This window comes from Nicotiana attenuata, unplaced genomic scaffold (genome assembly GCF_001879085.1).
Source record: "Nicotiana attenuata strain UT unplaced genomic scaffold, NIATTr2, whole genome shotgun sequence".
NCBI lineage: Eukaryota > Viridiplantae > Streptophyta > Magnoliopsida > Solanales > Solanaceae > Nicotiana > Nicotiana attenuata.
In genome coordinates, this window is record NW_017670284.1 from 1,007,006 (window position 1) to 1,028,188 (window position 21,183).

A 21,183-nucleotide genomic window follows, 5' to 3' on the forward strand; every position below is an offset into this window, starting at 1 on the left:
GAGATGGCTCCATTTGATACCTTGTATTGTCGGCGATGTCGTTTCCTCATCTGTTGGTTTGAGCCCGGCGAGGCTAGGTTATATGGTATTGACTTGGTAAAGGATGCGTCGGATAAGGTAAAGTTGATTCAGGAGCGACTTCACACAGCACAGTCCAGGTAAAAGATTTACGTGGATCAGAAGGTGCGTGATCTGTCATTCAAGGTGGGCGAGAAGGTTCTCTTTAAAGTCTCGCCAATGAAGGTACCATGAGGTTCGGATGGAGGGGCAAGCTGAGTTCGAGGTTTATCGGTCTATTTGAATTGTTGGAGAGAGTTGGAAAGGTCGCATCCAGGCTTGCTTTTCCTCCTAGTCTATCTAGAGTTCATCCAGTATTCCACATGTCTATGCTTTGGAGGTACCATGCCGACAGGTCGCATGTGTTGGATTACAATACAGTTTAGCTAGATGAGAGCTTGGGTTATAAGGAGGATCCAATTGCCATTATTGACAGGCAGGTCCGCAAGTTGAGGTCTAAGAAGATTTCAACAGTGAAGGTCCAGTGGAGGGGTCAACCAATCGAGGAGTCAACTTGGGAGACCAAGGAGGATATGTGGAGCAGATTTCCACACTTATTCGGCACTCTAGGTACAATTCTACACCTGTTTGAGGATAAACATTTGTTTAAGAGGTGGAGAATGAAACGACCCGATCGGCCATTTTTATTTTTAGATCCTCATTCCCTTATTTAAGACTTCATGTATGTACTTTTACTGTTTTATGACTTGCGGGAGTGGTTGGTTTGGTTTCGAAGGACTTCAAGTTTAATTCGGAACACTTAGTTCTATAAATAGTGGCCCAAGGTGGCCAACTTTAACTTGAGTCAACAGTTTGAGTATACGATGTCGAAATCGAGAATTCATGGTTCTAATAGGTCTATATGATAATTTTGGACTTGGGCGTATATTCTCATCGAGTTTTAGGAGGATCGGGAGAATTTTGGCGCTTGTTGTTGAAAGTTGGCGTCTTGAAAGTTTTAGAGTTTTCTAAGATTGATTTGAAGTAGACTTTGGTGCTATTGATGCCTATGTGGGATTCCGAGCCTTAGAATAGGTTCGTATTGTAATTTGTTATTTGTGTGTAAACTTTGCCGTCATTCCAAGTTTTCTAAGTATGGTTCGTCGCCTTCGAAGCTAGTTGGAATGAGTTTGAAATTTAGAAGTTGATTAATTTGGTTTTGAAGTGTGATTCTTGGTTCCCATATTATTTTACATGTTTCGAGACTTCGAGTAGGTCTATAGTACGTTTATGGACATGTTGGTACATTTGGACGGGGTCCCGGGTGGCTCGGGTGTATTTTGGACCACCCGGAGCAAAGTTGAAGTTGGCTGAAATTGCTCGTATGTTGGTGTGCTTCGCGATCGCGAAGGTAGTCCCCCGATCACGAAGAAGGCTGGACCGGGGGAACTGAGGTTTACTCTTCGCGAATACGAGGAGGTCCTCGCGAACATGATGGAGGACCTGGCTCCTCTTGGTCAACGCGAAGAGGGATGGGGCATTGGGGCTAGAAGGTTGTTAACCTTCGCGAACGAGGCTTCGGTACCGCGAACGGGAAGGCCTAGGGGTATTGGATATCGCGAATGTGACGCGTCTCTCGCGAGCACGTTGAGGAGGGAGCTGGGCTGAGCCAGATTGGCCTTCGCGATCGCGAGGCACCTTCCGTGATCGTGAAGAAGGATTCACTGGGCAGAATTACTATTTATTTTGGGACATAGCCCATTTCTCTCAAATTTTCACTTGAGTTGGACGAAATTGAGAGCTCTTTTGTGGGGGGATTTTATCAGCATCACAAGGTAAGTGATTTCTATTAATTTGAGTTAAATACAAGAATTATGGGTAGATTTTAACATAACAATTATGGAATTTCAGGATTTTTGTTGAAGAACCTAGGGTTTGGTAAAAATGATATTTAACCACGAATTTGATTATGTAATCAGAAATAAATTATATATTTGCGTTCGTAATGTCATGGGTAACGTTTATCTTCAAAAATTTATGAAATCCAAGCACGTGGGCCCGGGGGTGACTTTTGTGGAATTTTCGAATTGGGTTAGAAAATTACTCTAATAGTTAAATTATGAACTTTTGGACATATATTGATTAGTTTGTATGACGTTTGACTAATTTCGGATTGCTCGGCGTCGATTGGAGGCTACTAGTAACGTTTAAGAGTCGAGTATTGAGCTTGGAAGCAAGATAAGTCTCTCGCCTAACCGTGTAAGAGGGAATTATTCCCATATGTGTGTTAATTATTGTGTGCTACTTATTGTGAGAGCTACATACGCACGAGGTGACTAGAGTCCGTACATAGCTAAATTCATAGTTATGTCGGAGCAAACTTCGATTCACATCATGCCTTAAATGTGCTATTTGAATTAATATTGTGTATTTAATTTCTTTAATTTATGACTGAGATTGAGACTAGAATAAAATATTGACCGAGTCTCTTATTTTGAAAATAGTGAAATATTTTATGAACGGTAGTTTCGTGTCTTCTCGACTCGCGTGTATTTTCGCGAGCTAGAGAGTTTCTCTATTCTTATGGGATCGGATCGTTCACCTAGGCAGAATTGTAAACTATTCTTATGGGATCGGGTCGTTCGCCTCAGTGGTATTGTAAATTACTCTTATGGGATCGAATCGTTTGCCTCGGCAATGTTGTGAATTATTCCTGTTAGATCAGGTCGTTCGCCTCGGCAAACTCGTGCGTAACACTTTAGAGTTGATTTGGTATTGATATTACTTGATTTTGTGCCTTCGAGGCTCATTATGGTGTTTTAGTGATTTCGTAACAATCCATGCTTGAAAAATTATTATTAAGCTTATATGTTTTGTTGTTGCTTGTTGTATTTCATACATGTCTACTTCATGTATTTTATTATTTTGACCACTAATAAGTGTGAAGTCGACCCCTCATCACAGCTTCTTCAAGTTTAGACTGGATATTTACTGGGCACGCGTTGATTTACATATTCGTTCTACACTTCTGCGCTGATTGTGTAGGTACTGACACAGGTACTTCTAGTGGTATAGACGCATCATATGAAGATTTAGTGATGAGCTTCCTTCCATGCTTCGACCTGCAGCATGCGGAGTCTCCTTCTTGCCTTATTTACAGTTTTTGTCTATTTCATTTTAGACTGTAGTTGTAGCAGTTTTTTATATTTCCAAGATTGCTCATGCTTTTGTTTGCACCGGAGAAGTACGTATAATTTGCAGATATAGTTCCAGAATAGATTGGTAATTTACGGAACTTGCGGCAATTGCAACTGGAGAACAACCACAGTGGGTTCAATACGCGCACCGTATTCAACATTTCATCACTACGACTAAATTTTAACGCTAACAAGTTATTAGGTAGTTTTTAAGCAATGTGCTCTTGTTTCGTAATCCAACTCCAGGCTAGTCTTGCCATAGCATAGAAAGTGGCCCATTAGTTGTTAAATTGGATACATAATCAATTATATAATTACTAATACATTGATGCAACGTTGGTAAACATGAGCAATCATATATGAATTGCTATATTGACAGCAATTTTAATCTCATTTGAAATTAGTGTGTAATTATATGCATCTGAATGTATCAGCCAGCTCACGGTATCTATCGGCACTAATTAGTTTCATAGAATCTCCAAACCAAATATTTTCTCTTCAGATTTGTATAATCAAATATATACAACTTTCCCAATAGAAAATACATCTGCCAGAGTTTCGTTATGGGGGTCATTTTAACATGAGAAATTTATTAGTATGCGATGATAGTTAATTTTAGTTGTAATAGAGAAAAGAATAAGCACACAAATAATAAGTAAATAAATAAGCATTATGGATACATAACATAGAGACAGTGCACACTTTCTTAATGAGGTGATATATATATATATATATATATATATATATATATATATATGCGATTAGCATACATTAGTTTTGTATTTCATTACAAGCACTATTATCACAAGTAGCTTCCACGCTCAAGGTTTTGACAATTTGGCAATATGCATTATGTGCAGCCCTATTTAAGGCAATTAATTTTTTGCCACTAAATTTTCCCTTTCCCACAAATTTTCCATCAACAAAAACTTCAATTTCTCCTGTTTCTTCCCATTTATCAACAAGTTCAACTCTCCATCCACTTTTCTGACAAACCTCATAGAAATTTGTAACTGGATGAGTTTCCAGATTTGCTGGAGTGATCAGAGGCTGCAACAAACTTTCTGTAACCTGTCCAAACTATAGCTTGTTAATAGGGCTTTCTTCTCCACACATAGGCATATCTAATATTTAAAGTTAACAAACAGTGTAGTCACAACATCTACTTACTATTTTGTGACCGTAGATTTGAACTTCGTATATACAGTGTACTAGTATTGGTGCAAAAGAGTGACGAAATCCATATGGATTGAAGGCAAATGTGAGAAGTAAAAGGCAACATGCTTCTTTGAAGTGAATGGACAATTTACGAGAAACTTAAAAATGCCAAACATATATGAATTCAGTACTTTTAATAATTACACTGCAATTAAGATAACTAGTTCAAGTATCTTAACTAAAATAATGTTTTTTCTATTCTCCCCATGCAAGAGCTGCCCACCTTGCTCTTGGGGTGACTCTGAACTCACAATATTGATTGGAAGTGAAGGGTGCTCACCACTTGAGCAACCCAGTCAAGTATCTTAATATGATATAAAATAATGTTGACCCCTCAAAGTTGAGCTCGAAGAATTGACGCTTTCCGGGGATCTATCGGAAACAGCCTCTCTACCTCTCCAGATAGGGGTAAGGTCTGCGTACACAGTACCCTCCCCAGACCCCACCTGTGGGATTATACTGGGTTTGTTATTGTTGTTGTATTTCTTTAAAAAGTGTATGATTTACTTATAGTGTATGACTTTAGGCAATAAGCAGTAACCCCATGCTTCACATCACTTTGTCGCATTAAGCGATGACTTTAATAACGCCTGAATATGTGTGTACATGTGTTTGAGCAAATGGGGTCAAGCCTTGCATTATTCCAATAATATTGGGAAGGATGCCCGACGGGTACATTTCTGCCTTGCACCTGAAAGAAGGGAGTCAAGAACCAGGAGCCCACATTTCTGGCCTCCCTTTGTGCTGAGGATGTCAAGCGCTCTTTCGGTCCTATCCGTGCGACCGTGAAGAAGCTCTTGTGGAATATGAAAATGTGATGCCGCAGGAACTGCCAAAGCGTTTGCCGCCAAGGAGGACTATGGATCACGATATTGAATCAGTGTCAGGTGCGAAGCTTCCTCCCCGTGCGCATATAGAATGTCACAACCCGAGCTCGCTGAGCTTCAGAGAAGTTGGCGGAAATGCTTGATTCAGGAATTATTGTGCAATCAAAGTCTCCTTATGGTTCGCCAGTGTTGTTCTAGAAGAAACATGATAGTACCCTAAGGTTTTGCGTTGAGTATCGGGTCCTTAACAAGATTACGGTGAAGAATAAGTACCATACCCCGCTGATGGAGGACATGATTGACAGATTGGGGGGCGCAACTGTGTTTACCAAGATTGATCTGAAGATAGAATATTGGCAAGTGAGGATTGCCGAGGGTGATGAACACAAAATGACCTGTGTGATATGGTATGTGTCATTTGACTTCTTGGTCATGCCGTTTGGCTTGATGAATGCTCTGGCAATGTTTTGAATCTTGATGAACCAAGCCTTTCGGAAATATATAGAGGAGTTTGTGGTAGTCTACCTGGATGATATTGTGGTATATAGCAAGGCATTGTCGGAGCACCTTGATTATTTGTTGATGGCCCTAGCTCGACTAAGGGAGAATAAGTTATATGTGAAGCTTTCTAAATGCTCCTTTGTCCAAAAGTAGATTGATTTTCTTCGTCATATCATTGAGGAGGGGCGGATCAAGATGGACCAGTAGAAGGTCCAGGCTATCATAGACTAGCTGCCACCCAAGGATATCCATGCCCTGAGGGTGTTCCTTGGCGTATGCAACTTCTATCGCCGATTCATGAGGAACTACTCCCTCATATATTGATGTGCCGTTGACAGAGCTCTTAAAGAAGGCCATGTCTTGGAAATGGTCTCCCAAGCAGCAGCAGGCCTCTGATGCTTTGAAAATGGCTACGTCCAGCAGTCTGGTACTGTCCCTTCTTGATTTAATCAGTCCTTTGAAGTACAGACTGATGCTTCATATTTACGCCCTAGGCGGAGTTTTGCTGCACAATGGCTATCTCGATGGTTACGAAAGTTGATATCTGAAGGATGTTGAGCGACGCCATGTCGCACACGAGAAAGAGTTAATGGTTGTCATCCATTATCTCTGCCTATAGAGACAGTACTTGTTGGGGACCCTGTTCATTGTGAAGATGGACAACATGGTTGTCAGTTAGTTTATGACCTAGCCAAAGCTGAACAACGACAGACTAGATGGCTAGATGGTAGGAACTTCTCATCGAGTTTAACTGTAATTTGGAGTACAAAGCGGGAAGACCAACCAAGTTCCTGATTCACTAAGTTGGAGAGCAAACTTAGCATCGGTGTGCCTACTCGCCACCATCAAGGAAGTGAAGTGTCTACCACTATAAAGGATCAGATACGTGAGCTACTTAGAAAAGACCTTACTACCTAGTATTTGATCAGTTTTGTGGATCATGGCAAGACTGGACAGTTCTACATGGAGGATGGGTTTCTTAGAGCAAAAGGGAACCGCCTCTATGTTCTTAAGGGAGGTGATCTATGGAAAACCCTCCTGAAGGAGTGTCACGATACTCTTGGGAGGGGGCGGCATCTTAGAGAGGAATGGACCATGGAACTACTGCGTCGTGCTTATTATTGGCCCCATATGGAAAATGATGTTGTTAAATATGTGAGGACTTTCTTGGTGTGTCATTAAGACAAGACTGACCGCTTGACCAAAGCGAGCTTCTGGAGTCCTTACATGTCCCGAAGAGGCCTTAGGAAGAGTGTCTCGTAAGATTTCAATACCAACTTGCCCAAGGTCATAGATCTCACCACTATTCTTGTCATGGTCGATCGATTTTCTAAATATGCTACTTTTATTGCGGCCCCAAAGTATGTATCTTCTGAAGAGACAGCTCGACTCTTCTTTACTCTTATTGCCAAATATTGGATTGTTAGTGATCGCGATTCTCGCTTTATTAGAAACTTTTGGACCAAGCTCTTCAACTGTCTCGGGTCCAAGTTGAGCCACAATTTGAGTTTTCATCCCCAATTTGACGGCCAGACAGAACGGTTCAATGGCATGCTGGAGGAGTACTATCGGCACTTTGTTACTGGCTCGCAGAAGAATTGGGTGAAGCTCTTGGATGTTCCTCAATTGTATTTCAATGCCCAAAAGAGCTCGAGTATCAACAAGAAAGCATTTGAAATTGTTATCGGGCAGCAACCACTCCTCCCGTAGCAGATGTCCCAAATGTGTCAAAATCTCCTAGAGCTGTCAGGTTCTCGAAGCAATGGAAGCAGAACCTTGAGATAAAGTGGAGATATCTTGAGAAGGCCTAGAAGCGAATAAAGAAGCATGTTAATCAGAACTGCCGCTTCGTGGAATATCAAGTTGGGACAAAGTGATGGTGAAAATCTCAAAGCGATACCTGTTTGCAGGGATCTCGCCTATTGCAAAAATACATTGGACATCTCTTCATTGTGGGGCGCATTAAGAAGGTGGAATACCATATTGATTTCCCAACTTGGTGGAAGATCCATCATGTTTTCCATGTTAGTTTGCTAAAACCTTATTAGGAAGACAAAGATGCTCCCTCAAGAAACCAGCTCACCATACCTGGTCCGATAAAGCAAATCAGCCGAGAAGAAATTGTTGAAGCTATACTTGACAACCAGATAATTCATGCCTCACGAAAAAATCATCAGGAGTTCCTAGTGAAATGGAGAGGATGTGATGCCCAGGAGAACACATACGAAAGGTTGATAAACCCCAAAGCCCTCAAGGACTTGATCGATGACTATCTTGCGAGGAAGGCGTCAGGGATGTCGCTAAATTAGATGGGCGAGAATGCCATGGGCTGCTTTCCAGCCTTGCCTCATGACCCCTTGGCCCTAGTAAACCTCCTAGCATCGAGTGTCATGGACGACCCCGTGGTCTTGGCTGCGTCAAACCAGAAGTATGTTTGTGCCTATGTTGCCCCACCAGTAGCCCGCGCCTGCGCCCGTGCCAAGTGGCAGGTAATACCCACAAGTGCCCGTTAGGAGACAACACCCTCAATGTCTGCCCGCAGCCAGTGCCTACAAGTATATGCCCGCTGCCAACGCCCGTACGCCCGTGCCCCTCGCGCAACGCATACTGATTGATGCTATTGACAAGGCCACTACCCCTACAAGTGTCGCACATTGGACCAGTTTTTCCTTTGTATAAGTCTAGGTCCCTTTTCATGTAAATATAGATTAGTTTTACTTGTGTTTTTATTATAATATTCTAGCTTATTTATGTCTACTCCTGTAAATTAGGTTTTTATTTTTAAGACATATATAAGGGAGGTATAGTCGTTTACAAGCAATCAAGTCTCTATGATGATGTTTCCTCCTCCCGGCACCACGTTGGCTTTCTCGTAATCATTGTTCTCTATAAATACAAGCAAGCTTTCATTCAATTCTCTCGTTAAAAATTATGATCTTGACATTGGCTTTTTCGCACCACACTGACAGTCTAGTCTAGCGCACAGAGGGGGCCTTTGGTTGGCGCAAAGTAATCACACAGAAGTCGGTTGCTTTGCCTTACATTGTCCTTCCGAGACACCTTAGAAAGGAGCACATAACAATATGTATGTATGTATGCAAGTAATATAAAGTCAAGTAAGTACGGACATGTACATCCGCTTTCGTAATACTACATCACCCCTAGCTATACTGTTAATACCCAAATAAATGTAAACATTCAAAGTGAAGTAACAAAGCACCTGCCAAGTTGTATCCATGGAGAAATTGCAATCAATATAAATGGCACCAATGAGGGATTCAACTATGTCAGCTAGCACCTTTGGGGGATCAATAAGGCCTGTTGAATGCAAAGGATACTCTAAAGTTGCATCTCTGAATTCTTCCACCTGTGGAAATAGTAAACTCGTAAGGAATATTATATCAACCAGTGATGGATGTACTGGTTCAGCAGCAATATGTTTACATACTTTTTTAGCTATATATACATATATATTGAGAAAGCGTAAAACAGTAGGTAGTGCAATGGTACAAATGATAGAGTCAGAGCCAGTATTTCTGTCATGAAGACACTGCTACAGATGGCAGAAGTTATTATGTTTCTCACCAGTCATAAAGTCATCCAGAAAGGTTTTCGCTCTATAGCAGTTCAAGATTAAAAGCACGTACTTAAACTTAGTTTACTAAAAATGGATGGGGAAAATGCATGCGCCATTGGAATTAAACACGTTTGAGGTCATTAAAATTTAATCCAACCAGCTACTACTGAAAGTGAAACAATGGGCAAGTTTTTAATTCATTTGTACGTACCTAGTTTTTTCTATTAGTTCTGACAAATACTTTATCTTTATGATTCTTGAGACTCTGAGATAATACATATTTTCCTCATGGACTTCCGGTTTCTCTAGAAGGTCATTAAAGTTTAGACCCCATCAAGAATTAGAATATAAAAGATTTCCACCATTTTCGGCCTATGGATCAAATAAACCAAGATTTTTGTTACCTATGGCATTTAGTATTAAAGACTTCATGGAAACTAATACCAAAAAGAAACCCTCCGTCTATAGCAAAGTTTATTCACAACCTAAAATCAATTTATAAGATTAACACCAAATAATACGTTAATTAGGTAACTCATTGGTAGAAAATGTAACTGAACAATGTACAGCTATAATATTCTTTTTCTCGTTACTTCCTTATCCAATCTGCTCTTCTCTCCACCATAATAAAGAGTTACCTTTTGATCAGTCACAAATAATAAATGCAATTCAAAACATTTTTTTAAAAATAACAGATATTGGTAGGCAATTTCTTAAAGAATTATCATTAAGTAATAGGTCTACTACTCACATGCGCAACCTCAGTTTTCAATTTTCATTCATACTTTTGTCTCTCTTCTATTTTTTTTTTTCAAAATTTTGAAACAACAAATAAAAAGAACAAGCAGATCTATATTTTCATCACTAAGTAAAAGATTGAGACTCCAAGTCACGCCGCAGGGTAAGTGGAAAAACTATGATCCTTTTGATGGGGTGGAGTATGATGAAAAGAAAATACTATTAGGTGTTAGGATTTCTAGGGTCAAAAGAGTATCTCTTTGACTGAAATTTATTAGGGAAATTTACATGAAAATACAGTTAGAGAAAATACTTTTCGCCCGCCTAACCCACATATACAATTTTCATTCTATAGTCCATAAACATTGATCAATTTTCTGAAAACAAGTCAAATTAACAAATTTCGTCGGACTTCGTCAATCGTTTACCCATTAATCTCGTCGGACTTCGTCAAGCGATTACTCATTTGATTACTTTTTCCTTTTACCGGTCTATTCAAATCAGATTCCACCTTTTTCTCTCATTTTTATCCTTTCCTTTTTTCCATTTTCATTCTTTTTTTTTACTCTTCCCTCTTTATATATTTCCTAAAATTCACAATATGAGGAAGTTGAAGTAAAAAATATATTCATCCTTAAAGTCTATAATTTTAATAATAAATTTTTTTTTTTTTTGCAAAATTCAAAGTTTTGTAAGGGAAATCCTTATTTCACTGGAAAAAATAAAAAATTATATTATTAAATACCTTATCTACATTGTTATGCCTTTAAAATATTTTGAATTGTTAATTACGGTAACTTATAGTATATTTTATGTAGTTTTCAGATGTATAAATTTTATTTCTAAAATTTAAAACTTAAATATTTAAATACACAGTAAATTTAACCCTCGATAAACGAGAAGTATCACTATATTGGGATAACAAGTAAAAAGAATAAATCTTGGACTCATAAAACAAAATAATAATAAAAACAGCACTTACTTGTCCCTTAAGTAGAGGTTTCTTGTGCCGTAAATACTTATGAAAGTCGTATTTGACGGCAACTCTAGCGAGTTTTTCTGTATCAACGTTGGCGGCTCGCAGCCGTGTCAACTTCCCCGGAGGCAAATCAGGGTGAAGAAAGTAATGCTCTTTTGCTATTAGCAAATTTAGCACCGAGTCGCCCACGTATTCAAGCCTTTCGTATGACTCACAGCAGTTTTCTTGGAAAGAAGAATGAGTAAAAGCTTGATGTAGCAAACTAAGATTCTCGAATTTGTACCCTATGATCTCTTGTACTTCATCCACATATCTCTCCCATGACTCAAGGAGATTGGCAGTTTCGTCTTTCTTTGATATATGAAACTCTTGGAATAATGAACATAGTGGGACTTGTTCTAATTTCTCTTCCATGGTTTTTTTTTCCACAAAGAGGGAAGGTTTTCAGAAGATGGTTTGTATACAATATTACAATGTTTTATTTATTTAAGGTGAGAATGGCCTAGTAGTCGGCACGATGAAATAGGTATCAACTATTGTTCAGAACAGGGAATTTTCTCTTTAAAAAAACGACGTTGACAAAATAGCTAATACAGCTAGCAAGAAGATGTTGATAGCGTGTAGAATGACGCCCTAGGTTTTCTATTTTAGGAAAATACAATGTGATTCCAACCGGTGGCAAAGCCAAGTATTTCGTGAAGGGTATTCAAACTTTAAATAAGTAAAAAAAAAAATATTCCGGCAAAAGGTGTTCAATATATGTTATGTATCTCTAAAATCTATAATTTTCCGACAAAGGGTGGTCATTGACCACCCTAAGCAAAGTATGGCTTTGCCCATGATTCCAACGATGATGTGGCTAGAGGGTAACAAATTTGAGCCCGTTTGGATTGACTTATTTTAAATGCTTTTAAGTCAAAATAAGCAAAGTAAAAAAAACACTTGTTTTTAAGCTACAATGACAAAAATAAGTCAAAAGCTAAAAGGTAGAATTCCTAACTTATGGCTTTTGGCTTAAAAGTCACTTACAACAAGCCATCCAAACGGGCTCTTTATGAGCACCCGATATTATATTAAATTATATTATTTTATTATGGTCAAGTGACCAAGTCAAACAAGTTAGTATATATGTTAATTAATTATTACAATTTAGAGAGGGGCCTATTACATAATTAAAGACTTATAATATATAATAATATAATCTTCTTATTTGTTACAGTATTTCCTTGTTATACAAATAGCCACCCAGATTCACTGTTTACTTTTTTCTAGCTGATATACATAAATTATACATTGATTAAGTATAGTTATATACATATTATGCATAAATTTTACTCCTTCCGTTCCAGTTTATGTGAACCTATTATTTGGTCTGTTACAGGAAGAATGACCCCTTTCTAAATTTGGTAACAATTTAGCTTAAACTTACAATTCTATCCTTAATGAGAAGCTTTTATAACCACACAAATACTCTGGGGCCCTTTTTGACTTGTTTAGGATCACAAATTCCAAAAATCTTATTTTTTCTTACTCTCTGACCAGTCAAACAGGTTCACATAAATTGGAACGAAAAGAGTACATATTTTATACATACACCGCTATTTTTTATTTAAAAAATTAGGTAGACGTTTATTTGGGTTAAATTTTCTATTTCGTTTATTGAGTTGCTATAGTATACTGCTTAGTTTCTACCTTTCTACGGATATACATGCATATGTCGATAATTACGCATTTATTAATAATTTGTTATTGACAAATCAATAAATGGTCTCAATTTGTAGCTTGACCATATACAGTCAGACTTCTCTATAACAGCATTCATATATAACAATACTTCTTTATAAAAGCCAAGCTTTGTTGGAACCAATTTTTATGTTGTGTTATAATATATGTTCTCTATAACAGCACTTTGCTATGACATCTAAAAATATTCGGAACAAAAAAGGATGTTATAGAGAGGTTTGACTGTATGAAGTTTGGTTAAAAATTAAAATAAAAGCTGGCTAGATTTCTTTGCTTCGAGGAAGAAGATCTTCAATAATTTATTTGTGGATTCAAAAAATTATGCTGTTAGTCATTCTAGTGCAAAAGAATATTCATTTCACTATAGGTACAATAAATAACATATTCAACATGTCTGACGAGAAAAAAGAGAAGTGAAAATCATTTTCATCTTTCTATTATGCTTTAAAAAATTAAGCATCTTCTCCCATAATAGTTTATATTTTATCCTCTTAGCTCATGATTTAGATATGGAAAAGATATAGATAGACATCTCTCGTTAGATGAAGTTGCATCTCGGTATATACTCGTTAGATGAAGTTGCATCTCGGTATATATACATCTTTTTTCAACCTATCCTATATTACATTGAGTTAATTAATTCAATCTTACTTTATTCTATTTCCTCTTTCTCCACCACTATTCATAGAATACTTCCGGCCCAAAAAATAAAATAAAAAAGAAACAAACATAAACGTAATATTATATATAGTTTAGATTCAGAGTATTTGAGAGGGTGACGTTTTGAGAGTATTGACGTTTTAAAATGGAAAACTTACATTATCTTTGAATCCGTCCAGAAACCGAAGAGACAAGCAAATATGATTGATTTTATTGCACTTGATTTTTTTTTCTCCCCTTCTTTAGGTGGCCTAGAAAAGAAAAAAAAAATAACTAGAAGAGAAGTGCAGAAGGAAAATGTATGTAACTTGGCTATCAAATTTAACCCATGAACACATAACTTGTTCAAAACTTCTAAACCACTTCCACCTCCAAATATCCCTCACCTAATATGGATACGGATGCAGAAACGGCACTAATTCCACCCAAACCATCGGATATTACCAGCGAATGCACTGTCCAATTATCTAGTAATTCACAAGCCTCACTTAATGATAAATTAATTAGGGGAGGGGAAGGGATAGATATTACTGATCTCACCACACCCATAATTAACACCTTATATATCCCTATACCCGATGAAACAGCCACTGAAGAAAAAAAATATTTCTTTCATAAGAAGATAAAAATCGGATGTACATGCGTTGGAAACACTCCATCATAATAAAGTTACAAGGGAAAAGAATCCTACATCAAATCCTAAGGAAAAAAGTTCAAGATCTGTGGAAGGTGTCTGAAACTTCCTCCTAATTGATTTAGGATCAGATTACGTCATTGCGAAATTTCAAAATTAAGAAAGCATGATCTCAATGGTTTGTGGTTTATCTTTGGCCATTTTCTTTAAAGGTGGGAGCCAAATTTTGTAGCATTTGAGGCCAAACAAATTCACACGGTTGTTTGGATTCATCTACCAAACTTATCTACAGAATTTTATGATGGAATTATCCTTAAAAAAAATTGGGAACTCAATTGGTAGACTCCTTAAAATAGATGCTTGCACCTCCTCAACCTTAAGAGGCCGTTATGCACGACTTTGTGTGGAATTACCTACGGTAGCAAAATCAATACAAATTGAAGAGTACAAGCAAGTAATCGAATACGAAGGGGATAAAATTCTATGCAAGCTATGCGGTTTATTAGGGCACACCATACACCACTGCCCTACAGCTGGAATACCAACAGTCCAAACAACGAAGAATGATGAGGAGGCAGTAGAAGAACACCAGGAAAAATCAAGGAATGAGGAAGGCTGGCACACAGTATCCTTTCAAAAACCAAGAAAGGTGCAGAAGAAAATCTCAAAGGAAGACAAAGAGACCAATGTGGATGCAGGTATAAATGTCAAAATTTTTAATGCTACGACAGGTAAGTATATCCATACTCAAAAGCTCAAATTTTTATCCGTGTCTTCTATACAGAGTAATTCTCGATTGGCAAAAACCACCAATTCAACAATGGAGAGTAAGTTAACTAGTCTTGATAAAAAAAATCGCTTCTCTACAGTGAGTGAAGAGCACACTGTTTTAGAAAATAACTCACTTCAAAAAAACTCCTTATTAAAAAATAATAAAAATATCAACACGCATGATTATCTAGAAGACCTTGAAATGACAAAACTAGCTAATACTTCCATTAACCCTAATGGCCCTACTATTCACACGCCTAATCTAATGATTACAGGAAACTTATCAGAAGCCCTAGCTATTAACCCTTCATCTTCTGATAATATTAATTTAAAACATCTTTCTAATTATGATAATACTGTTAGTTCCCATAATCCCTATACAAAAGACAAAAAAATATAAAAAACGACCCACACTTGTCCACCAATATCCTAGATAATGATATTTGCTTTAAAAAAAATCTAAACCACAAAAACCCAAAAAAACGGCTGGAGCTCTGTTCTCTCTCCTCCCACAGGCGATTTTGGGCGATCTCTTGGCCCTCATCGGAGACTGCCATTCTATGGCCTCCACGGCCGGCGGCCAGCCACCCCAGTGGCTGCGCTGCCTCCCCAACCTCCCTCTACCATCGCCCAGCCATACACGACCACAACAACCATCCCCAACCCATGAGTTATTCAAAACTTTTAAAAGCTACTGCTATTAATGCCCCCATGCAAACCCTAGCTACGCTACCATTGAAACCTGTTGAGTTCCTTCATGGAGAACCAGTTGTGAAGTGGAAGAAATAAGAAGTGAAGCAATCCATCATACAACAAGGGCTTCAACTTGAAATTCTTGGAAAATTTTCGTATGGGAAGCCTGTTATTGGTGAATTACGTAAAGTGATTCCAATTCAATGTGAGATTAAGGGTCATTATTCAGTTGATTTGATTGAAGATAATCATGTGTTGATTAGGCTGTCATTATTGAAGGATTATGTTCATCTTCTGTCAAAGCCAGCTTTTTATTTAAAGGCTCAATCAGACATGTGGCAGATGCGTTGTACAAAATGGAATCATTGGTGGATACCTGATGAAGAGACTCTAATTGTAATAGCTTGGATTAGCTTTCCAGAACTTCCTCCAAATTTCTTTGGTAAGGAATGTGTATTTTCATTAGCTCGTGCAGTTGGTAATCCATTACATGTAGACTTAGCAACTCAAAATGGGACTAGACCTAGTTGTGCTAAGGTGAAGATGGAAGTTAACTTGTTAGGTAAGTTCCCTCATCGTATTAAGATTGTGGAAGAAGCTGATTAATCTGGGCCAGAAGAGTTTAAATGGATTAGGATTAAAAATGATTATATGCCAAAATATTGCAAGCCTTGCAAGAAACAAGGGCATAGTGAGGCAGAATGCTGGGTTATTCATCCTGAATTACACAAGAGATTTGATGAAGATGTTGAGGATCAAGGCAAGGAGAAGACAGTTGTGGTGAGTACTGAAGCAATTGATACAACTGCAAATTCAACAAAGGTTCTGTCAAGTAGAAATGTGGTTGATAAGCCTGCTACTAATCATGCCAAGCAGGAATGGATGCAAGCAAGGAAGAATAAATACCAACGGGATAATAGGGGTCACATTGTTGATAACAAACAAGTAAATGAAGCTGACAAGGGTAAAGGGAAGGCCAAACTTGAGGAAGTAGCAACCAAGAACAAGTTTAATGCACTAGAGGTTGAGGAAGTTCATCAACCTACTCTACAAATTACAAAAGGCAAAGGTGAGGATCATAGCAATGGTAAGAAGAAGGAATATGGGGAAAAGCAATCCAAGAAGGGCCAATTGAAGGAAAAGGAAGGCAATACCGGAGTGTCAAGCCCTAATCCTAAGGCTTCTGGGGTTATGGTTGGGAAAGATGCTATTACTAAACCAGCTGGAGAAGGTAATCAACAGGAACTTAAGCGTGTGAAGAAGGAAGCAGTTAAGAAAGCGTTGGAAGATCAGCATAATGGGAACTTAGGTAAGGCTAATTCTATTGTTCCTAGTGATCAAAGTACTGATGAAAGGGCTAATAAGGAATCCACAATCGACTGGGTTTATAGAAGGTTTGGAACTAGAAAAGAGGAGATAAGGCAACTCTATGTGACTACAAACCAATCACGTCAAGATATTCCATCTCAAATATTTGCAGATTCTGGGCAGCTGGAAGATCTTGATGAGGTAAACTCTACAAAGGTCTTATGGAGTGATGCAGTAGAGGTTGAGGATGATCAGCAGGATGAAACAAAGATAGCATGAGACAAGGTGAGGGACAGCAGCCAACCTGGCGATAGGCTGGCGATGCCAGGCCTAAAGCCAGGCTCCCCAGGCATTAGGCTAGCGATTCCAGCACTACTGAAAAATTGGTCTATGGTAACGCATGGAAAATCGTTCTAGTAGGCTGATAAACCGTTGCCGTAGCGATATTGGAACGGTTTACAGACCGTCACATCCGCTCGCGTGCCAATAGAGCTATAGGAACGGTTCTTGGAACGGTTTTCATATCCGTTGCTATAGAGATGTCTATCGCAACGGTTTTCCTTTTCTCTATTGGAACGATTAATCCTTCCAATTGGGACGGTTTAAAACCGTTACTATAATGTGTATGCAACGGTTCATAACCGTTGCCATATTATCTAATGCAACACTTTCGTAAGCTATTGTTACGGTTATTTATGGATATAACAACGGTCTCTTTAAGCTATTGTAAAGGTTGTTTTTGTATCGCTACGGTTTTAAATACCTATTGGACCGGCTTAGAGGGAATTTTGAAACGGTTTACTGGATCTATTGGAACGGTTTACATTCTAATGGAACGTCATTTGTGTCCTATTGCAACGGTTATGGTAGGCTATTGTAACAGTTCATATAAAACAGAAATATAGCTCCTCTATATATATATATATATATATTATAATAACACTAAAATTTAAATAACTCACAAAATGAAATTATTAATAATATAACTCGTCCAACAGGCTAATAATATCCATAAAAGTAAATGTTCTACCCCAAGTGCATAAGTTTAATACATTTTAAGATAGTAAGTTTCAAAATGTTGACAACAAAAGATTCCTAGAACATTCATCTATAGCAATTCAAAATTCATCTTAAGTAAGGTCTAGATCTTCATTGCCTTCATCTTCTATTTCTTGATCTATTCCACCTACAAAAGAGGATAAATAAAGTCATTACCTTTCATCTGGAATGCCTAGACTAAATAAATTGATCAAAAAAGAAAAAGAAAATAATGGACATACAAGAGCCACAACTCCGGCGTCCGGCAATGTAACATCACAAATCTTGAGAAGTTGCAAGGTGATGCTAGGGACTACTTGAATGCCAAAAGAATGAATCAAAGATCTATGGAAATAGCAGGTGATAAGCTGGTTGATGAAGCAACAAAAAAGTCTCAAGAAGGCAGTAATGCATGTGGACGAGAAGGTACTTAATACTAAAAGGCAAGTTGCTACTACACCACACAAAGCTGATACAAAGAGCAGTAATTGGACAGTGGTGAGTAAATCACCTATCAAGAAGCAAACTCCAGTTATTCAAAATCAGATTCATCCATCAACAATTATTGTAGTCTCGAACTCTTTTGATGCATTGGTCAATGAGGGTGAGCATGATGTGAATGAGGCTAAAAATAAGGAGCAACATAGGGAGGATGAGACACAATCAGTTGATGAAAAACAAGAGTTACATGCAATGTAAATTAGCAGAAAAGTGCAAAGGACTTAGCTGCTCGACTTGGGACTGCAACAGATAAAAATCACTTTGGTGAGCCAAGTCAAGTACCTGATGATCCTACAACAACAATGCACATTTCCAATCAAAAGCCTGCTTGGCCAGGTGGCATGCCCTGATGAAAACAGATTCTAATCAACTGAGATGAAAAACATGTTGCGAGTACTAAATAAAATAACATAAGGAAATGGGCATACAATACTACTAAATATTTCATACTCTATTTATTTCAGAAATCAAGACAAACAAATAGATACTGCAAGATGCTTCACGTAATAATATCTCATATTTATAAACAGATTCTATCAGAAAAATGTATAGTGCAACACATGATTCACAATAAAAGCAAACTACTTTGAAAAGAATGAGAGATTTGATTGTGATAATGTATATGGGAATGTCAGACATGAAACCGGTCAGCTATATGCTATTCCTTCCTCTCCAATTTATACAACAACAAATGGCTAGTAAACGGATACTGCGTCGAAAATTTACTTGAAGGAGAGATCCCTCAAGAACTGGGTAATCTTCAGCTAAGCTTGAAAAAATGTAGGAAACTATTAACTTATTCTTACATATCCATCCCACCCCACCCCTACCCCCAGTCAATTACTATCTTTTACCGGTTCTCATTTGGTTATAAGGAGAGAAACATCAGCAAACATTCACATCCCACGACTTTCCACTCTCCCCCCCCCCTTTTATACAGTTTATTTTTTCCTATGCTTTTTCTTCTCTAACTGAAAGTACTTCCAAACTCCAGCTGTTCAAATCACCTGAAGTCGCAGGACACAGCAGCATAGCAGAATCAATAAGAAAAATACAGCTCACCATCTTGTCAAATGTGAAGGACATCCTAAATAGTCCTTTTGCATTTCTTACCAACTCATAGTCTAAGATCCATACCAACAGGTTAAAGTCATTAATATCCTAGCTGAATGTCGTCCTAATTCGAGAGGATCAGATGCAGCCAATAACAATTATTTTACCCACTTATAGCTAGTTGTAAGCTCCTTGAGAAAAGGTTAAAGTCATTGAACAATCTAGCTGAAGATAGTTCAACTTTTAAGTACTAGAATCAAAGGCAGATGGTATTGCCCACGAATGTATTTAACACTAACAAAATGGTTTCAATATAAATACTTCTGCATGCAGGAGAATTGTGAGAAAACAGGTAAACATACATACATAAATATAAGTAAATTTGTCAAAAACTAAAGAAAGCGAAAGATCGAACCTTTCTTTAATACAACATAAGCAATACAGTTAAAAAAAACTATCCTTCCAATTCGAAATCTCCGACTTTTCCCACTCCACCGAATCAACCTTTTGAAATCTTCTCTTTTGCGTAAAGAACTCGATCTTCAATTAGAATGAATATTTAGACAGTTTCAAATAAACAACAACAACAAGGATGCTGGCACTCACTAAAAAGGAATCAACCAAGAAATAAGAGGAAGATCACAGTCAACAGACAATATGTATCATTGTATTCTTCTTTATAAAAACAGTGTAATTTTCTTCTTACATGCTTAAGTAACTGAATACTTGATATGCTTTTAAAGACAGATCAGAAACCTCTTTCTTGTCATTCACAATTTTGAACTCTGCAAGGTATCGATAATAATCCCCTTTCCTGCACCAAAAGATAAAATGAGCTAAAAAAAAATGAACAACCTATGAAGTTCTGAACTTTCTAAACACCAAACTCAACATTTCTGACTCAAAACAAACTATATAATACAAGGCCTCACATTTTGTAGTAAAACACAGTTGATTCTCCAGAAGTACATGATGGAATAAGATGCTCATCAATAACGGTCATGATATTATTGCAAATGTCGGTGAGCTCTGACTCCACATTTTGCTGGTACTCCTTAATCCGCTTCGCGTTCTGCTCATTTCTCTAGACTCTTCCTTCTGCTCGATGGAAGACAAGATCCTCCACGATGCTCTCCTAGCTCCAACCACATTCTTATAACCAACAGAAAACAAATTCCTCTCTTCCACTGTCAATTCAACATCCATATTTGCAACATTCTTCATCGCATCGACCATCTCTGTAACATATTCTCTAAATATTACATATCAACCAACTGCCTAGAAAATGAATCCTAATTCCATTATTATTGCAGATGAGTACAACAAAGAATTTGACATAAAATTACTCAAAGACAGAAGCTGAAAGCTTATTCCACATATATGCAGAACTCTTTCCAATTGTTCAGTCACAAAAGACCAAAGCAATCATATAAATATTTGTAAAAAAGAAGAATCATATTGGTATTCAGAAAGCTAACAACAGAAAAAGAAAAAATTAAGTCAATGGTGAAGGTAAATTAGCTGCATACCAATCTTGAAACTATGTAGTATTCAGTCAAAATATAGCACTACGTACGTGTATAAGATAACAAAGACAACAATTTTGATTAACAAAGACAACATTTCTTTTAATTTTCTCTTTTGTTAAATTATTTATTATTCTGATATCCCCAATATTCTGATAGTCTAAATTTAGCTCATCACACTATTATTGGATCAAAGACTATACAAATCCAACGGATTGGAAT

At 37.6% G+C, this 21,183-nt stretch overlaps 1 protein-coding gene and 1 pseudogene across 3 annotated transcripts; both read right to left on the reverse strand.

Annotated features, from left to right (window-relative positions):
• Positions 1-3,871: 3,871 nt before the first annotated feature.
• LOC109237221 (ribonuclease 3-like protein 3) lies at positions 3,872-11,570 on the reverse strand. 3 transcript variants are annotated; one of them, XR_002069613.1, is made up of 4 exons: positions 11,038-11,568; positions 8,961-9,107; positions 7,641-7,828; positions 4,272-7,547 (listed from the first exon to the last, which is right to left on the reverse strand). XR_002069613.1 is itself a non-coding variant. In XM_019403494.1 (3 exons), the coding sequence occupies exons 1-3, from the start codon at positions 11,446-11,448 to the stop codon at positions 3,966-3,968; spliced, it is 858 nt and encodes a 285-aa protein (XP_019259039.1). In that variant the 5' UTR covers positions 11,449-11,570; the 3' UTR covers positions 3,872-3,965. The 3 variants fall into 3 exon arrangements, 2 of the variants coding, with proteins under 2 accessions (XP_019259039.1, XP_019259041.1); XM_019403494.1 differs by lacking the exons at positions 4,272-7,547; positions 7,641-7,828 and adding an exon at positions 3,872-4,265 and having other exon boundaries at positions 11,038-11,570; XM_019403496.1 differs by having other exon boundaries at positions 4,272-7,828.
• A 7,810-nt stretch (positions 11,571-19,380) lies between these two features.
• Positions 19,381-20,668, reverse strand: LOC109237217 (annotated as a pseudogene).
• Positions 20,669-21,183: the final 515 nt, after the last annotated feature.